The sequence below is a fragment of the Mustela nigripes genome, chromosome 1 (assembly GCF_022355385.1).
Source record: "Mustela nigripes isolate SB6536 chromosome 1, MUSNIG.SB6536, whole genome shotgun sequence".
NCBI lineage: Eukaryota > Metazoa > Chordata > Mammalia > Carnivora > Mustelidae > Mustela > Mustela nigripes.
The window spans coordinates 152,966,244-152,982,164 of NC_081557.1; the positions used below are offsets into that span (position 1 = coordinate 152,966,244).

Here is a 15,921-nt window from a genome sequence, read left to right on the forward strand (position 1 = left end):
TATTTATTTATTTGATAGAGAGAGAGATCACAAATAGGCAGAGAGACAGACAGAGAGAGAGATGAGGAGAAGCAGGCTCCCTGCTGAGCAGAGAGCCCCATGCGGGACTCGATCCCAGGCCCCTGGGATCATGACCTGAGCCGAAGGTAGAGGCTTAACCCACTGAGCCACCCAGGCGCCCCATGTGTTCTGTGGTTCTTGAGGAGAATCCATCAATTCAGGCAGGTCATTACCAAAACCTGGGTGGGTAGATTGTTCTTGTTTATTTCATCATCCCTTGGCTGTATGCAGATGCCCGCTCATGAATTTAGATTTTAAGGGCCAAAATATGAGCCTGCCCTAGAACAATCTATGATGCTTAAATAGGTGCACTTCCTATTTGGTCCAATTTTCTGACTAAGCTGGAGAATTAGGAATAAATTTGTACTTTGTTTTTGTACAGTGTACTCTTGAAAGCACTCATTATGCCTGGTAATCTTCCTTCCTTTTTATCCTCTTCTCAAATGCTTTAAGCAACTGAACATCCCAGGGGGATAGTTTTGTATACTAAATGTTCTAGTCTTTGAAGAGATGTTGACATAAAGAAGCTAAAGGGGGGCCGAGAGGTGAAAAAGAATATGCAGTTCAGCTCGGAGTGGTTCAGAAAGTAACTTTCTGTTCAATAGGGGGAATGTCACTCATTTTTCTAGTTTGTGCAGTAGACAAAGGAAGGAATCCAATTTAGTTTCCCATCCCCCATTCCCTTCATTCTCTCTTTGTGGCCATCTGTATTGTCTAGATGGTGGAACTGAAGTCTATAAAGTGAAAATACATTTCTCAGTCTATCCCAGTGATGTAACCTTTGATACATGGGTTTATCATTGTTACAAAGCTGTCTCTAGTTTTTGTCTTTGATATCATCATTAGAATTTAAATGGGAAGCCTGGGATAGTTACATTAGGTAAAGCTGGTCTTTTACTTGTTTAAATTAAAGATTTATATTTTATTCAGATCTGAAGTTCTTATAAACAGAAACCTATAGGAAGGCAAGAAGGCTGAAGAATGAAACAACAAGAGCTCTAGATAGAATGGTCATAAAGGTGTCATTACCTGACAGTCAGTTTTTCCTTTGCTTTATCATGCTGATGAAAGACATGAGGAGAAGCATAAAAACCATAAAAATTTATATACTTTATCAGTATAGTCTAATAAATATGCTCAATATTTTAATTAACAGATTGAATAAAACTCAGAATCTATACTTGTCTCTTACTAAGTAAAAAAAATATGATATCAAGAACTCAATATTGAATCCCTAGAGAATTATATGATGAACATTATTTAAATTTATAACCATTCTGCAGTATAAAATAGTACTTGCAGTAGTTGTCTGGTTTAGTGGTTTTCAGCTAGGGGTATGCATTAAAATCTCTTATGTGACACTTTTCTCCCCTCAAATTTCTTGTGGCAAAACACACATAACGTTCACTATTTCAACCATTTCTTAGTGTACACTTCAGTGGCACTGAGTATATTCACATTGTAAACTCATTCCATTCAGCTCCAGAACTCTTTTCATTTTCTAAAACTGAAACTCTATTCCTATTAAACAGTAACTCTCAATTCTCTTTCCCCCCAGCCTCTGGCAACCACCATTCTACTTTGTGACTTTATGAATTTGACTACATTGTCCTTCACATTAGGGGAACATACAGATGTCTTTTTTTTTCTCTCTCTCAAATGTCTTCTGTTTTTTTTTTTTTTTAAATTTTTTATTTCTTTTCAGCATAACAGTATTTATTGTTTTGGCACCACACCCAGTGCTCTATGCAATCCGTGCCCTCTCTAATACCCACCACCTGGTTCCCCCAACCTCCCACCCCCCACCCCTTCAAAACCCTCAGATTGTTTTTCAGAGTCCATAGTCTCTCATGGTTCACCTCCCTTTCCAATTTCCCTCAACTCCCTTCTCCTCTCCATCTCCCCATGTCCTCCATGCTATTTGTTATGCTCCACAAATAAGTGAAACCATATGATAATTGACTCTCTCTGCTTGACTTATTTCACTCAGCATAATCTCTTCCAGTCCCGTCCATGTTGCTACAAAAGTTGGGTATTCATCCTTTCTGATGGAGGCATAATACTCCATAGTGTATATGGACCACATCTTCCTTATCCATTTGTCCGTTGAAGGGCATCTTGGTTCTTTCCACAGTTTGGCGACCGTGGCCATTGCTGCTATAAACATTGGGGTACAGATGGCCCTTCTTTTCACTACGTCTGTATCTTTGGGGTAAATACCCAGTATACAGATGACTTTTTGTGCCTACCTTATTTCTCTAGGTATAAATGTCCTCAAGGTTCATCCATGTTGTGTCTATCAGAAGCTTCCTCCTTTTTTAGTCTGAATAAGACTCTACTGTGTATATATACTGCATTTTGTTTATCCATTATCCACTGATGGACACTTGGGTTGCAACCACCCTATGAGTATTACAACTAATGTTGCTATGAACATGGATGTACACATATCTCTTTGGGACCTTGTGACCCTGTTTTCAATTTCTCTTCTTCTTTGCCAACACTTGTTATTTTTATTTTTCAAAGCAGCTATCCTAATGGGTGTGAGGTGAGATACCTTATTATAGTTTTAATTTGCATTTCCTTGATGATTACTGATGTTCAGCATCTTTGCATGTGCTTATGGGCCATTTGTACAACTTCTTTGGAGAAATGTCTATTCAAATTATCTTCCCATTTTAAAAATCATTTTGTTGTTGTTGATTTTTTGGAGTTCTCTATATATTCTGGATATTAACCCCTTATCAGATAAATGATTTGCAAATATTTCCCCCCATTCTTCCTTTCCTTTCTGCTGATAGTCCTTTTTTTTTTTTTTTTGATCTGTAAAACTTTAAAAAATTTCATGAAGTCCGATTTGTCTACTTTTTATTTCCTGTGCCTTTGGTGTCATAGCTAAGAAATCACTGCCAAATTCAGGGTTGTGTATCTTTTGCCTGATGTTTTCCTTTAAGAGTTCTTACAGGCTTAGTTCTTACCTTTGGGGCTTTGATCTATTTCAAGTTAATTCTTCTATACGATATTAGGTGAGAGGCCAATTCCATGCTTTTGCATGTGGGTATCCTATTTTCCCAGCACTTATTGTAGAAAAGACTATCTCATGATACTTATTGAAAATATGGACACCCAAAACCACTCAAGGCTCAGAATCTTGGCCAGTGAGATCCCAGCACCTTTAAAGTATACAAAGTATGTATCATAATGATGGTGTTATCAAAAAACAGAATATAAGAAAAACATGGAGCAATTGGATTCATGCATTATTAGTGGAAATGCACTTAGAAATGGTTAAGATGGTGAACTGATATTAGAAAATAATTAAAAATGGTTAAAATGATAAATTTTACGTTATCTATATTTTGTTGTTTGTAGTTACCCTCCTGCCCCTCTCTCAAAAAGAGCTCCACAGGCAGAGATGCTGTGCTTCCTTAGTTGAGAAACACTGTTCTAGTTAAAAAGGACAAAGGAAACAAATAATGTTAATATATAGTTATTTGTGTCTAAAGACACCCAAATATCTAGGGTGGGAAAAAAAGTAGATAATCAAGTAAATAGCCTGCTTGTTCACTGCACTTGTTAGTCAACAACAAATATAATGCCTGATATATTACGCTTTTCTAAACTATCCCAACTGATGAGATTTTTTTTATCTCAAAATGATAATTAAGAAAACGTACAACAGAGTCAAGAAGAAAAAGAATGTATTAACATTTGATAAAGCATGACCAAAAAAAAAAAAAAATCATAAACCTACAAATTCCAGCACAAGTTGTTTGGAAAGATAATCCCCGAAGAGTTATTCATAAATGCTCTACAAAAACTTTTCTACATATCAGGGTAGGAGTGGTGTCACATAGTTTTCTGATCCCATCTAATGTCAGGTAATGTTTTAATCTCAATTTATCCAAAGCTAAATTTTTCTTCAACATAAATCTACCATTAAAAGACTTTCACAAATTAATTACTCCTGGTTTCAAGGAATAAAAATATTAAAATACTGAAGAATGAGTTTCTATTCCAAAATCTTATTTAGATACAAATCTATCTGATGTTCCTGATTCAGGAAAATCAGAAAACGTATACATACTGACAGTGACCCTAAGCTATTCCAAATCTGCTAAAATAGTAATTTAGCTTTAATTTGTATCTTGTATACTAAAACTTGGGCTGAAATTGATGAAGATGGTCAATTTAAGAGTTTTAATGGAGCACAAAATAAGAAAGAAAAAGCAGAGGATGATTAGGGCAGGGGCTAAAAGGTAGGTGTTAGGTGAGCAAGGAGCCACCACTCAGAGGCCAGGTGAGCTGTTTAGAGCCAGTGAATAAGACTGGTTACAGGTACGTAGCCCCTAAAGCACATTTAGGATTTTGATAAAGTGCAGGCAGGGACAGGCTTCATATATAGGCTGTACGTATCATCCATGCATACAAACTGTATGTATAATCCAGAAATTTTTTTAAGAAAAAGGAATTCAAATGTAGAAGTTGGATGGGACAGGACAGGTTGGGATGGGGTCAGGGTAGGACCTGAATCCAGCCTTAAGGAATGTGAAGGTAGTACGGGTGAGGCAAGGGAGGATGGAGAGATATGGAGGAATAGAAAGTAGAGATTCAGAGCCTCAGTCCCAGTGGAAATAAATACAGAAGTCAAAATAGGAGTTTGCAGACTGTGAAGGCCCCGACCAATAAAAGTGGAACTAGCAACAGATCCTTGCCAGATCGGACCGGAAGACAGGCAAGAGAATTCAGACAATAGCATGCTGGACATGGCACAGAATACCTACAGCAAGCTGCTAATCTGAGCAATTGAGATGGAGGTGCCTTTCTGGGAGTCCAGCCGAGCCCATGAGAGCCCCGGGTATGGACATCCTCGCCAAGGACGTTCTTCACCTGAGGTCTGCAGGTTCTTGTCTTTTCTGTAGCAATCTTGCTAAGGGTTTGGTATAATCTGTTCTTCCTTTTCATTTCCTTAATCACTTCAACAGGGTGCTAATCTCTAATGAGCATGGAGGGAACAATGATACCCGCTGTTTGAGCTACTGTAGCTGCAGGCATCCTGCCACAGGAGACGGCAGCAAGTGCAGATTCGTAGCTACTATTTCTCTCCTTTGAGGGGAAAAAAGGACAAATAGTTCTGGTGAGTTAGGCTAGGGTGGAGAAGTGTTGAAATTACAGAAGACAGAGTTCTTACCACAGCAGATATTTAATCTAGAATGAGAATATATGAGTGTATGTCCTGCCCGACTACAGAAAAAACTGAAGGCAACTGAAATGTATAGTAGACTGCCATGTGGTTCAGACATGACTGCTTGTAACAGAGAGTTGTAATCACAGAAACTGGAATTCTACGAGGTGAAAAGTGGAGCAAGGTAACGACTGCAATGGCCTCTGTGGCTCCCGGTTCCTGAATTCCACCTGCCTTCCCCAAGCCATAGAAAGGGCCTGGAACCTCCACTAATGCACTGTAAGTTCTCTGCATGCTCTCCATCTCTATCCTCTACCACACAGGCAGACTCTAACTTCATTATAAAGAATGCACCTTGTCTCCACTCCAAGAGCTGGATGCTTGTCCGATGTCCTGTATCTGAATTCCTTTATGGATCATCTCTTCTCCTCCCTCTGACACGGGAGCCCTGCTGTGCCCTATCTTCTGTTTTGATCCAGTCTTCCTGAGACTGCCCACTCCCAGACCTGCAGTTACTGAGTTTTGCTGTTCTACCTCATGCTGGACCTTTCAGGATAAACTACCTTCTGAATATCCCACCCCTGACCAGCTGCCCTAACCCATCCCCTCTGCCTATCTGCCTGTGGCTGGATCTACTTCTGATGAGTACCCAGCTCAACCAATGTGTCTCATCTCTTGTTTGGACCTTACCTCTCTGTCTACATGCCACCCCCCCACCTCAAAAAAGCCCCAAATCAAATCCCAAAAACCCTTGACCAGTAAACGCTGTCAAAATATAATACATAGCACTCAACATTCAATATTCCTAGTCAGGAAAAATATCATTTTCCAACTACCAATCACTTTTTACTTCCCAAAGCCGCAGTAAACATGATTTTGGATTTTAAAAGAGCCAATTTAATTTTTTAATCATGTTGACAAATTGTTATGAAATTCATGAGTCTTGGAATAACTGGCCTTTCTGAGAATTGTAGGAAGGGAATCTTAATAAAGTAGAAGAAAAAGGAACGGAAGACAAAGAGACCACAGAAATATAAGTACACTTACAACATTTAGGTACTCATTTGCTCTTACTAGAGGTAGTGCAAAAGTGCACTAATTTATAAATTAAACTGTCAGTAGACATGCTATGTTTTTAGTTCAAAAATCTGGAAGAACTTTAATTATAGTTAACAATCCTGTATTTTTTCTTCCACTTAAATTCTCTGTGTTAGAATAACCCAGGAAGAGTTAATCTCAAAGCAGCCATACAAATAATTTTAAAACAAAACAAAACAAATAGATTCTCCCTATTTCTTGTCAAGGAGATAATTTTTAAAAAGTTGAATTAACTTGTGCCAATTTACTTCTTACATAATTTCTAAGACTACCATGTAGTTATTCAGAAAAAGAAACTATATTTGAAATTTTAATTTCAGGACAAATAATAATTATTTTTTTCATTTATGAAATAGCTCCACTTATTTAAAATTTCCAAAGGAGTGCCTGATGGTAACTTCCTTTTTCTGCAAATTTACCTCTCCTGTACATGTGGGTTAGTAGGCATATTCATTGTTTTTTACTACTTCCATAAGATTTTAGTTTTTATGTCTCAAATAGCTTCTACCAAGTGTTATAGTACAGAATTTCTTTTTCAAGACATACTCTTAGTCTAAACAATTTAAAAAATCATCATATTAGAAAACACAATTATGTGTCTCTTAAGGTCTTAAGACTTATAAACCCTTTTTTCCCCATCAGCTTTTTAAAATTGTTAAAAAGACAAAATTTAGTACCATGTAAAACATAGACTAATATTGCCTAGAGGAATAAAAATAAGACAGAGGTGGGGGACCAGGGTGGCTCAGTGGGTTGAGCCTCTGCCTTCAGCTCAGGTCATGATCTCAGGGTCCTGGGATGGAGCCCCACATCGGGCTCTCTGCTCAGCGGGGAGCCTGCTTCCCCCCTATCTCTGCCTGCTGCTCTTCCTACTTGTGTTCTCTCTCTCTGTGTCAAATAAATAAATAAAATCTTTAAAAAAAAATAAGACAGAGGACAGTTCTCATTTGCTGGCATGAGCTGGTGCTGTAGTCTTCTGTATCATGTAAAACTTAATTTCCGTTAATATAAGATAACCACTTGTTTGATATTTCTGTGTGTATTTACATAATGAATACCAGAGTCACCATGTACTCGGCAACAACATCCTCTTGTGTTTATAGTAGCTGTATAGTTGAGGTAGCCTACAAACCAAAGTATGCTGATTTGGTTGGCAGGAAACCAAAGTGAATCAACTGGACCACCATGTTGTCTCAGACTAAAACCTCAGATGTTCTCTCTTTTGCCACAATGTGATTATGCAATATGCTTTGAGTCGCTGAAGGGCGGAACAGTACTGAAAAGCAGTTACTTGGCTAAGACTAAAGTCTTATGACACATTTCTGAACTATTGTTGGTTGAATTAAAGCCCAACTCTAACTCTGGGACTATCACAACAAATCAGATTTAGAAATAAACAAGCTATGTCTCTCAAATCCTGACATCTTTTAAAGAAAGTAGATTTCAAAATTGCAGAAAGAGTTTTAACATCTACTTTGAATTCTGTAAACTCACCTGTTTTAAAATAGTTGTTTTTCTGGCTTCATAAGCTTTAGAAAATAACCCTGCACTCCACGAACTTGCTGAATACTCAGTTTCACAATCCACTACTGTATAGAAAATGATCTAACATAGTTGAAGCTTTGTGCTCACACCCCTCCCCCACCTGCATCTATGCATGGAACAGAAGTTTTTAAGATGTAGGTAACAGCATAATCATTCGGCAGTTTCTAATGTTTAAAATAGGTTTAATAGTTTAAAATGGGTACCTTGCCATTTTTGAATTTAAATAAAATAAATTAAAAAAAATTAAAAATAAAGTATCTTATTGTAATCTTTTTAGCTCTACTAAATTTAAGATTTCTTAAACCAAAGAGAAGAAAAACACTGCATGAGGAATATTATGAAGGTTTTCAATAAGCTTAGTTTGGCCACAGTGTAGAATACTCTATTGAAAAGAATTAAAATGGGCAAATAAACGCAAAGAAGCCCTACCCCTCTTTCATTCCCTGTAATAGAACAACAAAAATCAAATAAATACCTCAAATAGAAAGGCGACATAGGTCTTTCATCTTCCTGTGAACTAAAAGGAAAATAAATTTTGTATTAATTTCTGTTAATATTTTAACATATCAATTTTACTAAAACCCTATTCTTCCTGCCAGAAATTCTATTTTGACACATGAGAGCTAATCTCACAATGGAGTAAAGTTAGTAAAACATCCTCTACCTTGGACCTAGCCAAGGTCAATTACTTCTTCATGGGAGACCATCAAGAGAGGTTTCTCTCAAGATTAGCCTCAGGCAAAAGTCAGTCACATCACTTTTTCAAAAGGAAGCTTTTTACTACCTTATTTCTACAGACCCCATCCAAGTTCCACACATTATACATAAACCCTTAAAATGATTGCATACTCAATTATCTCAATAAAGTTAATTATAGTTCATTACCATGATGATGAAAGTAAGAAACAGACAACAAAATATTCCCGTTAAGGGTGAACCACTTCAGGAACGATGCCCTAGCAATGAAAGATGCATCAGCAAACACTGGCTTGGTGTCTTCTGTATTTACTCTAAGTATTAACGAGTATGGATAGCGTGTAAGGACATAACTGAAATTATATAATTAGTTTACAGTCTTCAACCAACACAATAGTGTACGTTCTTCAAACACAACAATATGAAGCTTAATATAAAAGTATTTTAAAAAATGTAAGATATATACAATACTTTTCTCCTTAACATATGTTTTTCTTCTGATAAATGACTTCAAAGCAAAGAATGAGTCTCTTTCCCTTAGTGTCTGCTGGAGTGATCACACAGTCATAAAATTTACTTTTAAACAGCACTCCCCTCAATACATGACTAAGTATCTATTTCTACTAATTATGTGCATCATTAAAGAGATAAAAGTAGAAGAATAAACTATTAGATAAAGGCAAAAAGAAGACCTAATATTTCTTCTTGTACCCCATGGTTAATCTTATACACCTCCTGGGGTGTCCACCACCTTTGGGGAAGCAACTAGATAACTTCAGTTTTCCCTCTCTTGGCTTATTTTTTATTTTCTAAAGGATCACTGATGAAAAGAGGAAAGTTTGCTTCTGTTGGTAATATTATCCTGGCAAAATCTCACTACACGGTTATATTGTAAAACACATACACACATACACACAAACACACCTGTCCAAGAAGTTGAAAAGGTCTTAACATTTTAGTTGGAAAATGGCACATAAACAATGACACACTATTTTTCATTCCTGCCTGATTTTGGTTTCCAGTTTCATTATAGCTTAGCTACTCTAATGTTTATGTTGCCAAAGACTTCAACGTTTGTAACCAGTTGTGCCAATTCTTCCTAAGTGGTGGGTGAACGATGGATCAGCTTCATTATGGACTCTAATGTGGGTGGACTGAGGACACAGCTGAAGAGTCAGGTTGCACAGCTGAAGCCTTAGAGGTGACATTTGGGAAGTGTCCACTGGGAGCAGGGCTATTACAGGAGGGGACTACTTTAAGCAAAACTGGTACAAGGAGCTTACACAGTGGTTTCAAAAAATTCCTTGAGAACACTGAACCAAACAAATTATAAAATATGTTGGAGTTGGCTTTCCTAATCAAGGATTCACTGTCAAAAAGTATTAATTATGACCAATACTATGCAAAAAGGCGGCAACTAAAAACCTCTAATGGTTTTATTATTATAGGCACATTGCCTCCATGTGTTATAAAGGGGGCAGTGTACTAAACATTCTTATGCCCACAACAGACCCTTAACTCTAACATGCAACACGTTTTAATGAAATTTAACAAGGGTACTTTAGTGAAGATTCAATTAGCAATATGGTTGGTTTCCTTGGAACTTAGAAGTGCTTTTGGGAGAAGATTTAGATGGTGCAGAGTTCTAAACACAGCTGTTGGTATGTTTTGGCTAATGTTTATTTTGTGTGCATGTGCTAAATTTCTTTGTAGCAAACAGAGGCAATCAAAATCAATCCTTTATTCTCTTACATCTTTTCTCCCTCACACATGTACTCATTAGCCAGGTGCTACTTACTGGGTGTTCCAACATTAATTAACTCCTGTAACTCCTTATCAAAACCCTTCTTGGTACTTGTTCCTCAACTCAAGGTAAGTAAGCTCAGAGGGGGCACCTAACAGGTGCAGGTCACAGGTCACACAGCCAGTGACGTGTGAGTTATTGTATTACAAGTTAGTCCATTTCTGTCAGTTACCATCTTCCCTTCAGTCTTAAGACATCAGAATATGGGGGGGGGGGTTGATGAATAGGTGAAGAAAACTGATGTGATGACCAGTCTTCATGGCAGCAGCCCTTAGCAAGATCTCGTGGAGTTTATATCCCCCATATCATGCTTCTGATTATAATGACTCTTCACCAACCTTAGTCCATTCACGGTATATGATGATGGGCAGCATGTGTAAAGTGCCTATTTCATTAGAATGTACTGGCCATATAAGAGTATCTCCTGATAGATACATGAGTTTTTAATCTTAAGCAAGTATTTTTCAGGCTGTACCTGCCTGAAAACAAGGTAAAGTTGTTAATGAAAGATGAAATCAGAAATTCTTAATTTTTTGACTAATTTTACATGCTCCCAAAAAGAAAGTGTAAATACTGCAATTTACATAAAACAAAACAGACTCAGTAGTAGATTTACTCAAATCAGCAGCAGTCAACAGGGCACCGACCCATGCACAGTACTCAAGAAGAACAACAGAAATCAAAAAGAAAAAGAAAATAAATCAATTTTGATAGTTAATTTGCATATCTCTCTTTTTCCTTTTCATCAAAGTACCCTTTTCTTGGGTTTTTGTAACTTGACAAGGGTATAAATTCTGAAACAAAACTGAAGCACTGACTTAAAATTAAATCAACTAATTCTAAAAATCAATTTAAGGCACTGATTCATTTTTTTAATCATTTATTTTTAAAAAGGATTTTTATTTACTTATTTACTTATTTATTTGACAGAGAAAGACAGTGAGAGAGGGAACACAAGCAGGGGGAGTGGTAGAGGGAGAAGCAGGCTTCCTGCTGAGCAGGGAGCCAGATGAGGGGCTCCACCCCAGGACCCCGGGATCATGACCTGAGTGAGCCAAAGGCAAACATGTAATGACTGAGCCACCTAGGTGCCCCAAATGCACTGATTTTAAAGACAATTTTAAGAAGAAATGGCTAAAGACAATTCTTCCAAATAGAACTGAGAAAATAAACTTTTCCACAAAATTTACATTTAGAAAAAAGTCACCATTTCTACATTTGTACAAAATGGATATTTTACTATTGTTACAGGCCCCAAGTATCTATTTATAGGGGTTATTCCTGTTCCTGGATTTATGCTGATTTAATGGCAGTGCAATGATATTAAATTAGTCATAATTTTTGGTCTAAATTTTAAATTGAGAATTCTGACTCATTTTTAATTTTTTAAAATAAGCACAAATACTGTGAATGAAAAAGCGAGTGCGTGTCATGAAATTAAGTCAATGACAAACTCTACTAACTTGGAATACATTCAATTTCCTCCTTGGTTACTAGTATAAACCCCAGGTTTTAATTATTTCTTGTTTGCTAACTCTGAATAATGGCCAAATTAAAGTAGCCAATCAGTTTATCTTTTTTTTTTCCTCTTTTTTAAAATTTGAACGTACACTGAGAGATTTGGGCAGGCACTTTGTGCAGGTCAGGCAATCATAATCAGGAGCTTAACTTCTTCAGGCATGTGGTCATATATGCTCTCAAAACAATGGCCTCTGGGAATAACATTTATCAAATAGACCCAAGTAACAGTCCAAATCTAGGAAGCTACAATTGAGAAGGGCAGTAACAGATAAAATGTTTTTAGTGGGGTCCTAATAGAATTTATTTATAGGGCTTAATACTGGTAAATGCACAGCAATGAATCACACCTAGACTTCGTTTCTTCAAGAGTTGCACTAATTTCTAACCAGAAGGCACAGGATACAATGTTTATCAATTTAATTACACAGCAAGCTAATGGATATCACAAAATGTGTAGTGCTTTCTATGTCTGAGAAAAAGCAAATACTGTTAGGAGAATCCTAAGAGTGTGGTATTCAGAAGGGACGTTCCACAGCTGGCTCAAATCACCATTCCATTCAATTCCCTTCTGAACTGTTCTGATAAATGTTCCAATGAGTCCAATATTCTAATTGGTCATTGTGGCTGGATACCAGAAAAAGAAAAAAAATGAACATCATCTGCATATTTAGTTACACAGTTTGAATTTTCAAGTGATTGAGCTAGAAGAAATAGTTTGCAAGTGCTCCTTGAGTACTGAGGAGAATTAAAAAAAAAAAAAATCAGGTAAATGCTAAGGATTAGGTTCTACTCATGGAAGAAACTAGGAAAAATCATCCGTGGGGGGCTAACACAAAACAAAGAGCAAAAAAGGGGAGATAGGGAGCAAAAGGATACAATTAAAAGTATTAAGTAAGCATTTCCCCCCCCACCCCGGAATTAAAGGTTTTTCTTCATGTTGAGAATTTTCTTAGAGAATGATGAGGTGAGTAAAATTAGCACATTTTCTTCCCTTCCTTCCTTTCTCTGCAAAGCCTCAAGTGCCACACTTCCTTGACAGCTTTTAATTTATGCCCAGTCCCAGACATGAACCATGGACCACTCCAACACGGGAGTGATATAGCAGCTGGTGTGCTCAGAGTTTTGGTTTGGTCCCACTTAGGGATATGGAAAAGAAAAACAATCTCCCTGTTCTTCTTGGGAAACAATTGTAAATGCTTTCAGATTGGTTTATAGCTAGGTGTTTGCAGCTATAATTCTGGGAAGTATTTCTATAGATGTAGGATACTGTATTATAAGTTTTGTTTAGTTGTATTATTTGCATGCTATGACTAAGAATACGACACTTCTCCAGTAGAAATAAAAACAACTTATTGAAGCTTAAGAGCAAATCAGTTTTCCTGACCAAAGGTTTAATGCAAAGAGCTGAAGCTCTTAATAGTCACAGGACATGAATTTTTAGCCAACACTAAGAGCTATTATTTTTGAGGCAAAATAAATAGACCAAACAAAAAGACTTGCAAAATTGATAACTTTTTTCTCAATAAGACAGGAAAATGTTTTTACCACTTTCTTGATCGCCTAGTGGGAATCTGAATATATTGGTTATGGGTTGAATTGTGTCCCTTCAGAAAGATATGTGGAAGCCCTAACCTTCAGTATCTCAGCATGTGACCTGATTTGGAAAGGTCTTCACAGAGGGCATCAAGTTAAAGTCATCATCAGCGTGGGCCCTAATTCAGTATAATGGGCACCCTTCTAAAAAGAGGAAGTTTGGACACAAACATAGACATGAACATGGGGAGAACACCATGTGAAGACAGAGCTGTGTCTTCATAAGCCAAGGAACCCATAGATGCCAGGAGGGAGGCCTGGAACAGATCTTTCTCCAGAGCCTCAAGAGAGCACATGCCCCTGCCAACACACTGATATGGGATTTCTGGCTTCCAGAACAGTAAGACAATACATTTCTGTTGTTTTAAGCCCTTCTGCTTGCAACAGCAGCCCTAGAAAATGAATACATCTACCAAGTTTTTTCCCCCTAAATTCAGAAATAAGAACCTCCCTAACAAAGGTGTCTCCATCTTACAAAAAGGTTGTCTGTGAAAATTCCTTTATAGATCTGCTATGACTCGAATTGATATTTAACATTCACATGGGGATTTGATCTCCAGGACTGTAGTAAACTCCCATTCAAATGAACTATCTTCAATAAGTAGTCCAGATACAATATTTAACAAAAATTTTTTAAAGACAAACTTTTGGCTATGTTTCAGTTAGAAACACATTTTACATCTTTATTCATACCCATAGAATGGACACAAAATTTATGAAGTTATCCTTTGTTTGGATAGTTCCTTTTTCTTTTGTCCTTCCTTCCTTCCTCTCTCTTGCTTTCTTTCCTTGTCTCTCTCTTTTTCCCTCTTCCTTCCCTTTCCCTTTCCTCTCCTTTTCTTTCTCTTTCTTGTAGGCTCCACGCCCAGCCTGGAGCCCAACACTGGGGACTTGAATTCACAACCCTGAGATCAAGACCTTAGCCAAGATCAAGAGTTGGGCACTTAACCAACTGAGCCACCCAGGTGCCCTTGTTTGGATATGTTCTATTGTGATACATTTTATGTATGTAAAATTATATAAAATACTGGTCACAATCTGCTACACTGATTTTATGACCACTAATAGGTCATGACCCACAGCTGAAGAACACTGTTCTAAAACACTGTGCCAACTACACTTCTCTCTTGCTTGATATATATAATGCACACTCAATGAATGTTCTTGAATTAAGATCTATGTTCCCACTGGACAGAAACAAAACACTCTTTCTCTGCCCCATTGCCAGAGTCAGCTCTGGGCCAAAGAACCACAGAACTTGTCCAGTCTGGATGGCAGATAAGCAGATAGGAAGCGGTCCCAGAAAAATCCAGTAGTGGGCATGACAACATAGTTCTAGAAAGCCTTGGAGAAGTTGACAGAGTACCTCCAAGTCTCTTTTAAAGATTCTTTTCCTGGTTGACTCAGGAACACATAGTCTCTTTGGATTCTTCCTGATTTTACGACTGTGACATTCTTTATCAGCCTGTGTCCTGTCTTTGGAGTAAAAAAACAGACCGGGAGGGAACAAATGAACATCTCATTCTATTTCACTACCATCCACCTAACTACTTCCATCTCTGGATTCCCTTCTGATGAACATCAGAGATTTGAAGGGATGGAGGGTGTGCACCGCCAGGGAAGAGCTCCTCATCAGGGAGGGGGAGGTTCCTTTATCTTTGCTTGTGTCTCCCCTTACACTCAGAAAGTCCGGAGTGAAGTAGAACTATGTGCTGACGGCCTGATGCAGCCAGGAAGCTCACACTGCACTTTGTGTGTGGGGGGGGGTCTCGGCTGGAGACATGTGTTGAAGTAACAGAACCGACTCTCCTTAAAGAACTTTATTCCTAGTCCCACATTTGGTCAATCACCAAATTGTGCTTATTCTACCCCCATCCACCAAAAAACAAAAACAAAAAACCAAAACAAAACAATTCCCTGCTGCCCATACCAGTTTATTGTTGATACTCTACCAGCTTCACACTCCTAACTTAAAAGCCTCTGCCACTTTCCCAGTGCTTTGGGATACAACCAAAAGTCTGAATCTGGCACACAAGGTCCCTCCCTAATCTAACATACCTCTGTAGACCACTCACTACACTTTTGTAAGTCCTCCTCTTTGTGCGTGCTGTTCCCTCTGTCTTAAACGCTTCCTCCACCTCTCTCGGCCTGGTGAATATTTTATCGTGCAGCTCAAGTGTTGTCTAATCTGGAAAGCCATCTCTGGCACCCTGGAGAGGGCGATGCTTCTTCCTCCAGGCTCTGATATACTGTTCATAGCTATAAATGAGCAACACAACACCAGAATTCATGAGTTCAGACGCGTGCCTCACCTCCTGAATATGTTTTTATGTTTCTACCATCTCAAGCATCCAGCAGGGTACTAGAACACTCCAGATGTTCAGTCAGTGGTGAGTAAAACTAGCATCGTCAAGACTTT

General features: G+C 37.8%; 1 protein-coding gene across 11 annotated transcripts in view; it reads right to left on the minus strand.

Annotated features, from left to right (window-relative positions):
* The window catches only part of FAM13A (family with sequence similarity 13 member A), a 362,150-nt gene that overhangs the window by 75,777 nt on the left and 270,452 nt on the right, over positions 1-15,921 (minus strand). For 9 of the 11 annotated variants that reach the window (XM_059375944.1, XM_059375924.1, XM_059375895.1 and 6 more), the window contains one exon: positions 8,364-8,405. The exons of the other annotated variants lie outside the window; for them this stretch is intronic. In XM_059375944.1, coding sequence (XP_059231927.1) covers positions 8,364-8,405 — 42 coding nt within the window. The remainder of the gene's footprint in view (positions 1-8,363; positions 8,406-15,921) is intronic. 11 annotated transcript variants of the gene reach the window in all.